Here is a 15,274-nt window from a genome sequence, read left to right on the forward strand (position 1 = left end):
TCAGAACTCGATCTCACTTCTGTTCTAGCAAAAGGCTTTATTGTGTAACAGTGACTCAGGACAAGTACAATGTGTAGTTTCTGGTGGCAGTGACCAGAAGGCACCTGCATTGACACCATAAAGCTCTTTCTGGAGACAACCATAAATTGGCTTTTCCTCCCTGCACTGGAAGCAGACAGACAGCACCAGCCTGTGGAGGAAACAGAAGCACCTACCGCAGTGTAGGGAGGAACTAAAGTTAATGTGCAGAGTGACAGTGACGTCTGTGGGATCAAACGGACATAGAAAGGCCATATACAAATTTTAATACAAATATCTATAAAAATCAGAAAAGTGAAGTTGCATTTTAGTTTCAAATAGAACTTTCAGGGAAGTTACAACTAATACAGTTTCCTTAATTATTCCAGTGGGAGAAACACAAGTTTGCATCATCCCTACACCTTGTTTCGCACTGTTGGGCTACAGTGGAAAACACCATAGAGCAGCACCTGCTGCATGGACAATGCCTGCAATTCAGTTACAAAAATAATGGCTACTTTCCATGGTAAAGGGCAAGGTTCCAACAGCCTTAGGAGGAGTTAGAGGAACACCGCTGGAGGAGTAAAGTGTGACAAGTGTCACAGACACGGACGGGTTTAGGGTACGATGGCAGCGCCAGTTCGTTACTGGAACAAGTGTTGCAGAAGATGTCCCCGCAGTTCCTGCAGTGGTGCTGCAAACACAGGGTTACAATCAAAACAATGCCAGAAAACCCAGCACGAGGGAGAGTGAAATCAGACCTCAGAGAAGCTTTTGGAGCAGACTGACATCACCCTCCACTCCCAACAGGCCCAGCCCTCTCCACAGCTCTGCTCTGCTGTGATCCCTGCACAGCCCAGCTGCCCGCCCGGGCTGGAGGAGCTGCTCTGCTGCTGCTCTGCAGCCCACCAAGCAGGCAGCCCCTGCTTCCAGCAGAGCTCTATGGGAGGAGAGCTGGTGCCTGGGCTGCTGGGGACCCCATGCAGCCACCTCCAGCTGTCCCAACCCACCAGCAGGAGCCCAGCACTGAGGCACAGAGCACTCAGACCTCCACCAGGGAGGGGAGGAGAATACAGCACAAGAGAATTCAGGCCCCAACAGCTCCCTACCAAGCACAGCAACACTATTTTTAGCATAGGAAATGCCGAATTACTTCTCCCTGTAGTTATCATGCCAACCAGATCTGGAACGGAAACATCTTCCCCAGCAAACAACAGCACAGTTTCTGTTTTCCGTGACAAAAGGAAACAACAAGGCACCGAACACCACTACCTTCCTTCTGGAGATCGAGAACTCCTTGTCACATTGCTTGCAGTGTGTGGCTTCATCATCCTTCAGCCAGGTATGACCCTAGAAAATGGGAACAAAAAGTCACTGCAGATACAAGTTCATTTCTAAAATACAATTCAAGGGCAGTTTGCCAATGGTGGTCATGTTTTTCCACAGCCACCTTTGGGAGTGGGGTAACCAGGGTGAAATGTGTATGTTCAGTTATATCACCTGTGAGGTGTAAGTACCTTTAGTGCTTTATTGACTTCTTTAATATCTTCCATCTTCAGCTTCGATCTGAAAAATAACGAACAAAATGATTGCCTCTGCATGATTTTACCTTCAGGCACGTTCCCTCTGACCTGCAGTCCCACTGCCAGCCACTGAATTGGAACTGATTCTTCAGTCAATTCCGTGCTCAGTATCACCAGGAAACCTTTGTCATTGTCACCTCAGGGTTTGCCCCTTTTCAGTATATTCAGAGGAACGTGGGACAAGCACAGTTCCTCTCTGAGAACTAAGCATTTCCTGTACTGGTTCCCATCTTGGCCATCTTAGTCACGCAAGGATCTCTCCTCGCTTTTATTTCATAGCTGTTCGGTTCCCTGCGCATAGGAGCTGCCTCCTGAACTTCTCAGGTTTATTAACACACTGGATGTGTTCTAAAATGATCTGTATCAGCAAGGTTCTCCCTCCTCCACGCCACTTCCAGGAGTTCAGTTTCTAGGACTTACTGGCTGAGATGAAGTCCCATTTCCTGCAGAGCTTGCTCCTGCTCCTCACAGACCTTCTCTAACTGCTGCTTCTCATCTTGCAGTTTTCTCAGTTCCTACAAAATCAAGCACAAACCCAGGTTTGACCTATCACCTCGGTCAGTCTGTCCAAGCTACCCAAGCAGTTCACACAAGTAAGCTCCTTACAACGCTACCTATTTCTAAGGTGTGATTTTTAGAATGTGTGTGAACTACCCATGGGCTCTGCACAAACCGTTAACCAGATGTACCAGAGAGAGGAAGATTTTCAGGCTTTAAACCTCCTTGAGCATTGCTGGAGTGCAGCAATGCTGTGCCTGCACATGAGTGTAGACACAGACACTGGTGTACAATTGTGTCTTCAAAATCTAAACTCCCAGAGACAGCAGAAAATGCTTGAAAACGTGTTTTTAGGTTTGTTTAAACACAGTTGTAAGACCTCCCACAGTCACCGAAAGCCATGAACCTGCCACTCTATGTGAACAGGGCTGTCTCACCAGGGGACAGCAGAGGAGCTTTGTGTCCCCAGCTATCCCATCTCAGCTGCAGCTCCTGAACAGCCGCGGCTCACTCAAGTGGCTGAGGCAGGGCAGGGAGCTGGAGGTGGCTGAGGAGGCTGCTTGGCTTTTGTCAGGCCTGAGCCCTGTATTAGCATCTCATGTGCAGACTTGTCTTACATCAGCCAAGCTTTGGAAGCCCTCAGAGGAAACCTTCTACTGCAGATACAAATGCAGCGTTGGTGCTGAGTCAGCTTCAGCCCTCAAGTTGCGCTGTGTGTACCTTTTTCAGTGCTTCCATTTGCTGCAGTTCTGTTTTAAGCAGGGTGGTAGCATCCTTCTCCTGGTGTAGTTCTCTTTGCAAAGTCTGTCTCTGTTCCTTTTCAGACTTTAATTCCTTTTCCAGAGTTGAGCTATTTAAAAAGAATTCATTCTAAGAAATCCTATAGCAGAAAAATACCTCACAGCACTTAGTGATAGCGACAGTATGAGAAGCAAAAGCCTAGTTCACAAGAGGGCAAAAACTTGAGTGGTGTTCTGGGAAAGAACAGGGGTGCTATGGCAGCAGACATTGAAAGCTGTATTAGCATTTTCAGGTCACAGAAAACAAGCAGCAGTGAATGGCTAGAAGAAAAAAGGAAAAAAAACCAAACCAAAAACCCAAACCCAATCCCCACAGGTGCGTACTCAACCCCGTGTTTAAACTGCCATGTTTAAAAAAGACACTCTACTATGAACCCCAAACCACTCCAAGCCTCCAACCTGTTTGCATGCCAGTCACTTGCTCAGCCTACAACCATGACCATGTCTATTTAGTGGAAAAGCAATGGAAAGCTCCAAGGCCACTCAGAATGGGCAGACTTCCACTGGCATTTCATGCTCTAAACTGGATGTTCTGGAAAAAAAACAAACATTTCCAACCCCTCCTGCTACCTGTGCTATACAGAAGGGCTGTGCTTTCCTAGGTCAGTACTTGCCAAACTCAGTATGAGCACCACAGGAGCAGAAAGCACTTCTTAAAGCAATGGCAGAAGGGAAGTTAAAAACCACGATGAGACAAAATACCATTTACTGTCCATCTGGGACATCTGCTGCCGGCAGGAATCAAGCCTCCCAGCGAGCTCTTGCTTCATCTTGTTGCACCTTTCTTCCGCAGCCTGCCTTGCCTTTTCTGCATGTTGCAATCTGCAAAGGAACAAACATGTTAATTCACATGCTCCTTACCCACACCCTCTCATTCTGCTCTTTTAGATTTACCACTCAGAGCTTTGTAAAAGCTTAAACTGAAAATGCTAATGGAGAAAAAAAGCCACAAACCACCACCAGGAAAGCCTCCAACTGTTCCTGCACACACTCCCCCCTGCCCCAAAGCTGAAGTCCTACCTGTCCTTAAACTAAAGTCAACATGTTTTCAAAACAGACTGCCTATGGAAAGGGCTATGGTGTTTGAATGGGTCAATATGGACATGTTTGCCTGGGAAAAGAGAACAGGCAAGCGTTGGGGGTGACAAGGAGGAGGAAGGAAAAGGAACATTGTGCTGACACACATGCCCAGAGGTCTATGGGAGGTGTATAGAAGGTCATCCTTTCAGCTGGAAACTTTCTACTGACTCCAGTGTTGACTTTTCAGAATCTAATTATTACCTCTCTTCCATTTGTTTCATAGAGGACATCATCTCATTTGTTTTTCCTTCAAAGGAGGATATTGCTTCTGTTTTCTGTTGTAATGAGCACTCTGCATTCTGTAGGAATAAGGGAACAGACATTCCAGATAATATATTTCAGTTCTCTAAAGCACAAAGTGTTATGTTTAATGAATGTCTGCCACTAGATAAAGAATGTTCGGCTTGTTAGAGGCCATGACTGGGTCTAACTGGAATGTACAAACAAAATGCTGGTAACGCCAGAGCAGACACTCCTCAACTTGTTTTTGTAAGAGCTCAGCAAAAAAAAACCTAAACGGTACTAAGTTCTGACCTGTGAGATCAGCTACAAGCCCAAAACCTTCCCTTTAGAAACAAACTTGAAGAAAGAAATTCTCAGATTCAATTGACAGGGCCAATTATGATCTGAATGTAACAACTGCACTCAGTGGGCATGGAACCAGGAAGCCAAATAAAACAAGTAACGCTTTGGAAAGCAAAGGCCTCCCTCAGCACTGGGGTTCCACTGGCCATTGCCTGGCAAGTTTCTGTGCATCTCTGGAGCAGCCAAAGGCCTGAACGGGCATCAGGGAACAGTCCATAAAATTGAGAGAAATCTCTTCTGCATTCGTGGCCCCAGCTATGGCAGGGGAGGTTTAATTGAGCTCTCACTTCATTAAGGGAGACAAGCTCTGCATGTTTTGTGTGAATACTCCTCCATCGCTTCCCTGCCTGTATGTTTTGTCCAATTGAAAAATCAAGACAAAACAAGATAAAAAAAAACCCACCCAAACAACAGAAAGACACAAAACCATCCCCAAACCCCTGCAGTAGGTATGACAAAGGAGAGTCTAAAAACTGCAAGGGCAGGAAAAGACTGAGGAAGGGAGACATGCCCAGAAAGCAAGTTTTCCTCTTCTCTAGCCATCTTACCTCTGGAAAGCCAGGTCTTATACCAAAAGGGGTGTAACAAAATACCTAAACCCATCCAAAAAACTTTCTGGTAGCTCCAGAGGCCAGACTGAGCACAGAGTTCCTCCCTCCTCAAATCCTGTGTTGCCTTTCCATCGCCTATAGCACTCAGCTGACCATCTGGGTACAGACTGCAGATACACAAAAATACTCAAGTTTTCCATTGGTTTAGGGAGGCCTATTGTTGGTTTAACACAGTAAACAGCATTAAATATGGTGCAGGTGAAAGGCAAGACAACACAACATGGATGGGAAGCAGCAGCAAGACAGTTCTAGGCTGCAGTAAGTCAATTTTTAAAGACTAATTGTTTACTGGTTAGGACAAAAGACTCTTGCAAACACCTTCTCCCCTGGGAGAGCTCTCCATTTGTCTCAGCATTTGTTGATGATCCTGTGCAGCACATCCAAGGAAACCCCCTTTCTTTCCAAACATACCAAATATCATACCAATAATGAAGTATAATGAAAAAATGAAACAATTCCTTCTACAATTTTAAAATATTCTCAAGAAAATTGTGGCATCTTAAGTATTCCTTCCGGTTCATATAAGTGCGTTTGCAACCCCAGTGCATGTTTATAATGTAAAGATCAGGACTACAGCTGCTCTTTCTCTTCACTCTGTACATACCTGAGATTTGTGAAACATCTGCAGGTTTATAGCCTTCACTTCTTCTAACTGTTGGCGAAGTGCAACTAAAGTGTCTTGTTTTTCATGAGTATCTTTCTCCAGAAGTTTCATGGCAATCTCCATTTCTGTTTTCATTCCAATTTGCAGTTCCAACTCTTTCTCTAGTTCCTTACAAAGAGGTTTTCCAGTTACAGCTATGTGGTCATATGTCAGAGATATGCATTTCCAAAACCCATTTAGCCAACCCCATACAGAAACAATGTCCTAGTCTGAGGTAATGTAGAGCTATGACTACAGAAGAAGTAGGTTTTAAATGATACCTTAAGTTAATAAAACCAAATTCTTATTTCAGCTCTTCAGTTCAGGGCAAGGGTGCAGCCCTGCTGGCATGAAGTACAGAGCTCAGTGTAACTTAGCAGCCTGTCAACTGAAGCATTTCTCCTGGCAGCTGGACTTCAGCTGACTTAGATCCATCTGCTTCAGCAAGCCTGGGCAGCCTCTTCGCCAGCCACAAATTAGCAGTAACTGTGCAAATGATGTGCATGTACCACATTTCCTTCCCTAAAGACAGCTGCTTCTCTGTGTTTTGATCTTAGTCTCTGCTATAATAATGCTGGTAGGTTCTTAAAAAGGGAAAGACCTTTTATTTTCAGCATTCCAAAAGCCCCAATTCCCAGTTCCTTACAGACACTATTAATAACCAATTCCTACTTGCAATTCCTTTATGAATTCTGAATAGCTGCAAAAAGTGCATAGCACACATGTTGTATTTGTAATGCTCCCTTAAAGGATGCGGAATCCTGGATCTTTCATTTCAATTTCTATAGTTAAGTTTCCTTACCAGCCTAATTTTTTTTTCTTCTTTCAACTGCTTCCAGACATCACTGTACATTTCATCAAGGCCCTGGCGTGACTGCTTGTAAGTATCCAACTCTACTTTTGTATCCTCCTTTGTTACCTACAAGAAACATCAGCAAAAAAGCCACATAAGATCACAGAGCTATGTATCTAAAGCATGCCTTAGAAGTACTGTGTCACACACAAGAACTTAGGAGTTATTCCAAGTAAAATCCCACTATTTTACAGTTACAAGCTGGCAAATGTTAATAAGCTGAAATTTCAAAGAACAGAATAAAAATAAAAAGAAACCATTCTAATACTTTTACTGTTTTCTCCCTCTTCAAGCATATGTTTAAATGTGTAGTAAAGAACAGCAAAATCTAACGCCTGTGCATACAATACACAAGAACAGTGATCTATACAGCATCTTGCCAAACTGTGCTTAGCATTGCAGTTCAAAGTGTTGTTGAGGGCACTAACTACAGCTAATCAAGAGATCGCTTATTTCAAGGAGCCATCATCTTTAACTGGGTGTCCCACCTCTACGCTTTTTTCACTGCGTTCACGAATCAATTCATTCTGTTGTTTTAGCTGCTGCTGCTCCTCCTGAAGTGATCCGATTCGGTCAGTGGCCGCTGCGAGCTGTTTTCAAAGAGAACATACCTATATTTAATCACTGTGCAGGCATGCAACATCTGGAGGAATTCTAAAGTCAATAGCTCAGCCTTTGTAGCAGGTGCACTGCTCACTTCCCCTTTCATCCCCTTCATTCTCCCCGAAAGCTGCCTGGCCCTTTTGCAGCCACTTTCACTGAACAGCCCAAATTAATGGGCCCACCAACATTTGTTCACTTGTCCTCTGCTTCACTCCCTCATCAATTAGTTTTAAATATTAACTGTGCAAAGAAATGCATCCTGGTGTAAAAGGCGAAAATCCACCAGAGATCACAGATCTGTGTATTCATTCTGGTATGAACTAGAAGTCACACAGCAAGTCAGGGATGACATTCACTGGGGGAACCTTATGGCATTTTCAAGAGGAGATACCCCAAAAAGTATCAGAAACTGGACTATACAGATACAAATATATGTGTGTACCTATATACAGATACACCTCGCTCCCCACATCCACCCATGTCATGCATACTGCTAGACTCTCTTTTAGTTCCCAGTTAGAAAAGATTTCCTAATTGAAGTGTGATTCTTCTGTTTTTCCAAGTTCTGTTAACTCACATAAGCAGAAGAAAGAGGGACAAGTCATGTTCATTACAGTGACAGTTTTGGGTGGGGACACCATTGCCAGACAAAAACCTGATTAAGGAAACCCTGTCTACCATATAGGCGCTCCAAAGCATTTTAACAACTAACATAAAGTGGAAGGTCTCCACAAAGCCTTTCCCACATGACAACCCATGCCAGTCCTACCGATTCCTCCACATTCCACCAGTGTCAACTCAAACATTTCAGGTCTAAGGTATATTCTCAGGGAGTTTTGCCTTTGCTTTTGGTAAAGAGCTATGAGAAATATTTAACAGAGGAGATACAAACCTCTTCCTGGAGTTTTGAATTGGTCTTTTCTAAACAGTCTATTTTGTTCTGAAGATCTGCAACTGTGCAACTGCAGCCAGAAAGAAAAGATGCATAAAACAACAGAAGTGCCAATGTTCCACATTTATTCCTATCCTCAACCATACTTCTACCATCTTGCATTTGTTAACAAAGAAATACTTTCATGAGCTGGCAAAAAATCCAGAGGAAGGACAACAGTTCCTCTTAAGCTCCAAGATGACTGTGTATTTCTTGACATTTGGCAGCCTACTGTATTAACTGGCAGCCCTGCTCAGGCTTAGCTTTTGCAGTCTTAACACCTCTTGTGTTCAAGAGGGTAAGTGAGGCCTGCTCATCCCAAAGAGCAACCTATGGCAAAAGAATAGAGACTCTTCCTTTAAAGAATGAATTTCCAGATGCACTTTTAATAGTTTCTCTTGCAAAAGTAGCTCCAAAATCTCAAAAGAAGTAAAAAAGAAGTATAGTTACACAGACTTTTTTGCATTTCATGTGCCATCAGAGGAGTAAGATTACAAAATGAAACTAAGATTCTGGGAAATAATCAGAAAAGGCATTTCAGTATCAGACAAAAATCTACAAGACTGACAGCAGAGACATTCAAAGCCATACCAGAAAACTAAGCAGGACAAGTGTTTGTACATTAGAAGAGCGGAAAATCCCACCTTAGATGTCGGTTCAGTTCTTCCACATAATGCTTCTGGTCAAGGACAGCTGTAATCCCTCCATCTCTAGTTGTAAAAGTGAGAATTTATTGATTAAGAAGAAATCCCTTCATTCTAAAAGGCTAGTTTGTACCAGGGTTTTCAGCAGAGACCTGCACACTGAGTGCCAGAAGTACGCAAACTACCAAGTCCGCTGCATTCATGACAGTGCTTCTAACAGTTGCAGTCTCTAACCCAACTAATGTTTCACCTAAAACTAGGATTTTTTCCCTTGTAACTTATCTTTCCCACACAGACAACTACTAAATTGAGAGCATTTCTGAAACAGCACTTAAGAAACAAAGCAGTGATTTAGTAGTGGGTGACTTGGCATCTTGTAAAACCAAATAAAACCCACAATCTAAAACTCTGGGTGCTTTTAATTTGGTCCCAGCTCAAGACACAAACTCTCCACACTGTTGTTAGAAGTACCATGGGCTCAGCTTTTAAAAGTTAGCACTTTTGTTTAAATAACAAAATTTATTTTGGATTCTTTTTTTTGATGACTAAAAGAGTTTGACATCTCCAATACTCGTGTGCTGCCACAGACTGACAGGTTTGTTTGACAAAACCCGTAAGAATTTACAATCACTAATTCACCATACTTACTGTTTGCCATCACTGTCCTGGGTTTCTTTAAGGTACAAGGAAAAATCAATCACTCCAACCTGAAAGAATATATTTAAGGTATTAACACGCCTTCCCAGTGCAATTCTGTGTTGCAGCAGGCATTCCTTTGTATTTGGAAAAAGGTAAAAACCTGAAGTTTAAGTGTAGACAGGGAAGATAATACCTACATTCTTCAGAGCTGAAGCAAACATGCAAGCATCCAAATAGTTATATCTGGTGTGCTCAGTTTCCTGGCAGTTATTTGAGAGCATTTCCATAAACTGCTACTTAGAAACGGATACTTATGTACTATTTTGATTCAACACAGGCCATTCTGGACAGAATTCTGGACCCATCTCAATAAAGTATTTACAGATATGCTTAATTCTACTACAGTCTTATACTGATTGATCTCATTTAAGCATTAATCTTTACCTGTGAATCCAAGTCTTCTCCTTTTAAGCAAAGGTTTGCATCAATAACATTCAGTCCAACCAGCAGACCCACAATGACTGCTCCTTCCTCCTCCATCATCAATGCATCAGGTTCATAAAATTCACTAGAAGAAATAAGATATCACTACACATCAAGATTATTATGATATTTTCATCACCGAAATCGTATGAACAGTATGAAGCTCAGCTGATCAGCCCCTTCTCACTAACTTATTGTACAAGGCAGAAGATGCAGAACTCTTACAGAAAATATTCTGCTTGTTCTTGTAGGTTTACTGCAAAAAACAGTTAACAACTTGCTCCTCTGTGGGTTGTAAGAACAAGCTTAAACAGGTCAATTATTGACCTATTACTACAACAAAACAAGATTTCAGTGATTCAGTGAATTCAATCTACCTGTGTCTGTACTGTTACCTCAATAGATGCTTATGGTCCAAGAGTACTTTGAGATAATCTGCCAGCTTCTTTTGCATGAGCGCTAGATAAAGCCAAGCCCTTCCTCTTCCCACAGCAGTCCTAAAAGGAAAAGTTGCACGTTTTGGTAAAAACAAAACAAAGGGAGATGAAGTTTGCTGAAGTTTGAAGTTTACTGAAAATACAAAAAGTAATAATAATAAAAATCTTGGGGAAATGAAATGCTGTTTCCAGAACACAAAGCTTCATCAAAGGGAAAGTATATTGTAAAGTCTTCCTCACTTGGAAAGACACACATATTTTCAGCTACTACCATAACCCGACTATTGATGCATCCTAGCCTTGAAACAAGTCTCTTTGCATCATCCTGAATTCCCCACATTGAATACTACTAGAACATGCACAAAGTGACATGAAAAATAAAAGCAAGGGAAAGAAGAAGGAAAATGCATGTAAAGACTTTACAGTTATTTTTAGCAAGGTGATAGGAGCTTCCAGATTCTGTTTTTAAACTTGCAGCATTATCTGAATCAGCAGCACTGCATATTTTGAAATATCCCCTTACTTCTTGAAGAAGTCAATGCCTCCTACATATCCTGTTTTATTCTTTGGGTGTAAGAGCTCATTAAGGAAGGCGAGAGGCTACAAGAAGGATTCTTTTTTTTTCCCAGAAGTATAAATGAAATGCGTCATCCCCAACAACCAACTTACTTCAACTCTGGCAGATTTTTAACACTAGTTGCTATATCTGATGCTTCAGGACAAAGTTTTTCCACTAGCTCCAAAGGACCAAAAAACGATTTGTTCTGTCCAATAAAAGTCTTCTTCACTAGGAGTATACAGAGAAGTTTGTGAGGTAAAGTGACAGCTTTCCAACCCCAAAATTATAGATTTCAGTCTACCTTTTGTTTTACAGCTCCTGATATGTCAATGAAAAGGGGGTATTAAAAATACCTTGACAGTTTAGGAGGCACAAAATACAGGGCACAGAAGGCAAGGGCAGGTAGGGACAGGACAAGGGGAATGGCTTTAAACTGACAGAGGGGAGATTGAGATGAGCTCTTAGGCAGAAGCTCTTCCCTGTGAGGGTGCTGAGGCGCTGGCACAGGGTGCCCAGAGAAGCTGTGGCTGCCCCATCCCTGGCAGTGTTCAAGGCCAGGCTGGACACAGGGGCTTGGAGCAAGCTGCTCTAGTGGAAGGTGTCCCTGCCCGTGGCAGGGGTTTGGAACTAGATGAGCTTTAAGGTCCCCTCCATCCCAAATCATTCTATGATTCTATCTGTAATACGAATGAGCATTATACAGTGTACGTGATTAATATCAGCATCACACAGGACTCAAACTGGAGACACGGGGGGAGGAGGGGGGGGAAACACAACAGAAACTCATGGATCTGCCTCTCCTGGTGCGGCAGCTGGGGCCGGTGTGGGGAGTGGGCGCCCACCTTTCAGCCCATGCTTGAGGCAGTGCTCCAGCACCACGAAGAACTGCTGCAAGGGCGGGAAGTCCGAGTCCAGCGTCCGGCCCAGGCTCAGGGCCGACTGGATCAGGGTCTTGATGCTGAGCTTCATCATGTTCATGAGGTTGGCGCGCTCCTCCATGGCGTGACACCGTGCACCTGCGTCGGGAGACATGGGTGGAGGAAGAAAAGCTGCTTTTAGAGCCGCAGACCAGAACCCCTCAGCGCTGACAAGAGCGATGCTTTCCCGTCTCGATCTCTGTCTTGCGGAGGTGAACGGCTTCCGAAGAGCTGGGTGTAAGGCACGAGTGAACCCCCCCACCCAACACCTGTACGCGCGGATCTAGAGCGGTCATCGTGGGGACCGGGGCCGCTGCCCGAGCCCTGCCGCTCTCCGACCCCGGCGCCACGGCCCCCCATGGGGGGAACCAAACCCCCGGACCCGGGCCTAGCGCCACCTCAGCGCCCGCGGGCGGGGGCCCTACCTGAGCGGCGGGCGCGGTGCCGCAGGGCAGGCCCCGCCCCCGTTACCGCGGCAACGGCTCACGCACCACCACGACCACCGACCCCCGGGAGATCTCGCGAGACAGAACGAGGTGAGGGCGGGCTGCGCGCTGCGCCAGGCGCCATTTTGGAAAGAGGTTGTGGTGGCTGAAGCGGGCGGTGGTGCTGAGCCGGGTAGGTGATGCTCCTCCTCGGCCCTGAGGAGAGGGCGAGGCGAAAACAGGCTGCCAGCTACCGCTTTGCCTTCAGTCAACAACAAGTTCTCAGAGACGCTGCCTGCTGCGGACCACTGGCTACCTAAATGGTGGTTTTGAGCAAACGCTGTTGCATTAGGAGAATCCTGCTGTCACCTGTGGGTCAAACATGGCTGTACTCCTTTGCAGAAATAGCCATTGTGGAAGAACAAGGATTAAAAAGTCTGTGATAGTTAGAATTTTTGGTGTCGATATTGTGATGTTACACATCGGGAACAGAAAAAAGCTGACTGCAGAAACACAAAAGTCAGTGACTTTTTTTGGGTACTGGGGTGTTTCAGGAGTAATGCCAGCTTATTTTGATGGTTTCCTGAATTTTTTACTTTATGATGGCTTGTGAGCCGTGCTCAGGGTACACACATTGTATTACCCACAAGACAAATCAACAATCCAACCAACCAACCATGAAATGTGTTTTCTGAATATAAATTTAAGTAAGGGTTTGTATTCCTTGAATAGTATTTTTAGACTGTTGCAAATTTACAGTCAACCACATCTGTAAAACTGTACAAGTTTGTACATGTAAAATAGACAGGTATGTAGACAAAATAGACACAAGCCTCAAAGACTGGGAATTGGGTTGCCCAAGTGAAAAGATCACAGACATTATGCTGCAATCCTTAAGAATGAAGTCACAGTCCTGTATCTCATTGAGCAGATTCATTTTAACATCTTTTTGAAGCCCCACCTTGATTACTGTAATTACTCCGCACACTTTGAAGTCAGAAAACACGGAAGCAAAGCGGGCAGTTCTCCATCTCTCGGTCTTTAAGGCTACAAGTCTTTCTGGAGTTGTATTTAGATCTGTAGCTCCCTGCCTTCTCTACAAGGCAGGACACCGTTTCTTCAATGGCAGACTGGCTTTATGATCTGCCTTTCTGTATGTCCAGCTGACTGCAGTGTACAGCAGAGTTTACATGGGATCAACAGAGCTGAAGTAGCAGGCAGAGGTTATAAGATCTCTGGGGAAAAGATGGCAGCAGAGAATGAGTTGCTAGTTTTCCACATGTGGTCTTGCAGGCCTCAGCTTATTCCTTAAAAATACCTGCTTTCAATTGTATTTATAGTGCTTGGGGGAGGTAGTGTTTTAATCTCTTACTTTACAGACAAGGATCAGGCAGATTATGGTAAAAGTTCTATTTAAGTGTGGGAGCTCCATTTCAGGCAAGAGAAGATGTTACTTCCCCTTGCCAAATGCTGCATGTTGTGTTGAATTACGTCTATGTACAGCATTATTCCAAATGCAGCTGAAGACGATGGATATTCTGCACATTGTCAGGTTGGATCCCGAGTGCTCAAGATGGGCTCCCAGGAAACAAATCTGTGACAAGTCTGGTGTGAGGCTTAAGAGATGCAGGGAAAGAAAGAATCTAGGGTTTTCAGGACAGAATGAACCTTAAACTCTGGCTATGCAACACATGAATTTTCACAAAAAATAAAGAATCAGCAGTAGCTTATTTCACCATGAAGCAACAATCCATCCCCACAGAACTCCTGCTTGAATACTTAATACCATTAAAAACAAAAAGGTCAGCACCAGTTAGCAAACCTGAGCCCCACTGCTCCAAAACCATTATACGCTGCACTGAGACCCTGGAGAGCAAGACTCCAGGCCCAGTCACTGCTACATTTAATGTTTTTGTTCCATGTTATGAACATAATCTAGATTTATAATTTATAGGGATTTATAATTAATAATTTCCATACCAACTAAAGCCCTTTAAGTTCAGTTCAAAGAGACTAGTTCCATAAATCTGTGTGGCTGCTAGATCCATACAGATGTGTAATAAAGCAAGATGTGGTTAAATAGAAGGCATTTTTAGTGTGGTTAAGAAGTAATTTATAACAAATCTGTATCTTAGTTCACTTGTGCCTTTTCTGACATGAAGCTATCCAAGAAGTGCAGCATAGCTCCTTCTCTGAGCCAGCACACCCAGAAGGATAAGGGGTTGATAGATCACTTATGGAGCAGTGAAGCTGCTGCTGACGTGAACTTTAAGGGAGAGGGCAGAGAGGAACCAAATAAAAGCTGACTGCATAAAACTAACATCCATTTCCCCCAATATATTTAGACTTCAGAATTTTTCTGATAATAATAAATTCTGTTAAATTCCCCACCTGTGTTGTTTTTCCAGATTTGCTTAAATAAAACTCTGCAGCATCAGACTGTTAACAATAATTCAAAGTAATAACCATGCATCACTGGCGCTAATCAGCAGCACTTACAGGAGCAAAGTTATTTGCGCACCATTAAAGCAAGTTTACTAAATAAGCATAACCATACTTGTTTTTGCTGTGCTGTCATTGCTGACTGGTTTGGACATGAATCCTACCAAAGATGCAGACTTCAGAGCGTGGCCATAGCTCAGCGCTAAGTTTTCCGAGGCTTTCTTGGCCAGCGACAGGATGGGCGCAGACCACCTCCCTTCTTCCGTTCTCCCTTGTTCCTGGTTTTTCAGCTCGGTCGCGTTTGGGATCTGGGTTTTGTCAATGATCTCAAAGTCTTCCTTTCCCTCCGCCGCAGATGCCGTGCAACTCTCCCCTTCAGCCATCTTTAACGTGTCATATGACACTAGTCCTGAGCAATCGAGCCGCGGCCCTGCTCCCGGCCCGCCGCAGGTACCCGCGGGCCCGCTCAGCCTTGGGAAAGCAGCTGCCCGCATAAGCAGGGCCGAAAGACAAAGGTGCCCAG

The 15,274-nt window shown here is 44.0% G+C and overlaps 1 protein-coding gene across 4 annotated transcripts; it reads right to left on the minus strand.

Annotated features, from left to right (window-relative positions):
- Window positions 1-271: 271 nt before the first annotated feature.
- On the minus strand, window positions 272-15,255 carry RUFY1 (RUN and FYVE domain containing 1). 4 transcript variants are annotated; one of them, XM_061456936.1, is made up of 18 exons: window positions 14,867-15,255; window positions 11,810-11,983; window positions 11,078-11,195; window positions 10,367-10,468; window positions 9,933-10,056; window positions 9,498-9,556; window positions 8,850-8,915; window positions 8,167-8,236; window positions 7,160-7,261; window positions 6,621-6,737; window positions 5,780-5,947; window positions 4,181-4,278; window positions 3,602-3,721; window positions 2,820-2,949; window positions 2,022-2,116; window positions 1,536-1,584; window positions 1,291-1,368; window positions 272-712 (listed from the first exon to the last, which is right to left on the minus strand). In XM_061456936.1, exons 1-18 carry the CDS (start codon window positions 15,243-15,245, stop codon window positions 569-571), a joined length of 2,193 nt encoding a protein of 730 aa, XP_061312920.1. In that variant the 5' UTR covers window positions 15,246-15,255; the 3' UTR covers window positions 272-568. The 4 variants fall into 4 exon arrangements, with proteins under 4 accessions (XP_061312920.1, XP_061312921.1, XP_061312922.1 ...); XM_061456937.1 differs by having other exon boundaries at window positions 14,916-15,052; XM_061456938.1 differs by lacking the exon at window positions 14,867-15,255 and adding an exon at window positions 12,310-12,449.
- Between the last annotated feature and the right edge of the window lie 19 nt (window positions 15,256-15,274).

Source organism: Pezoporus flaviventris, unplaced genomic scaffold, assembly GCF_033815535.1.
Source record: "Pezoporus flaviventris isolate CSIRO_AGI_PZ_B2104156 unplaced genomic scaffold, CSIRO_AGI_Pfla_v1 ptg000023l, whole genome shotgun sequence".
Classification (NCBI taxonomy): Eukaryota; Metazoa; Chordata; class Aves; order Psittaciformes; family Psittacidae; genus Pezoporus; species Pezoporus flaviventris.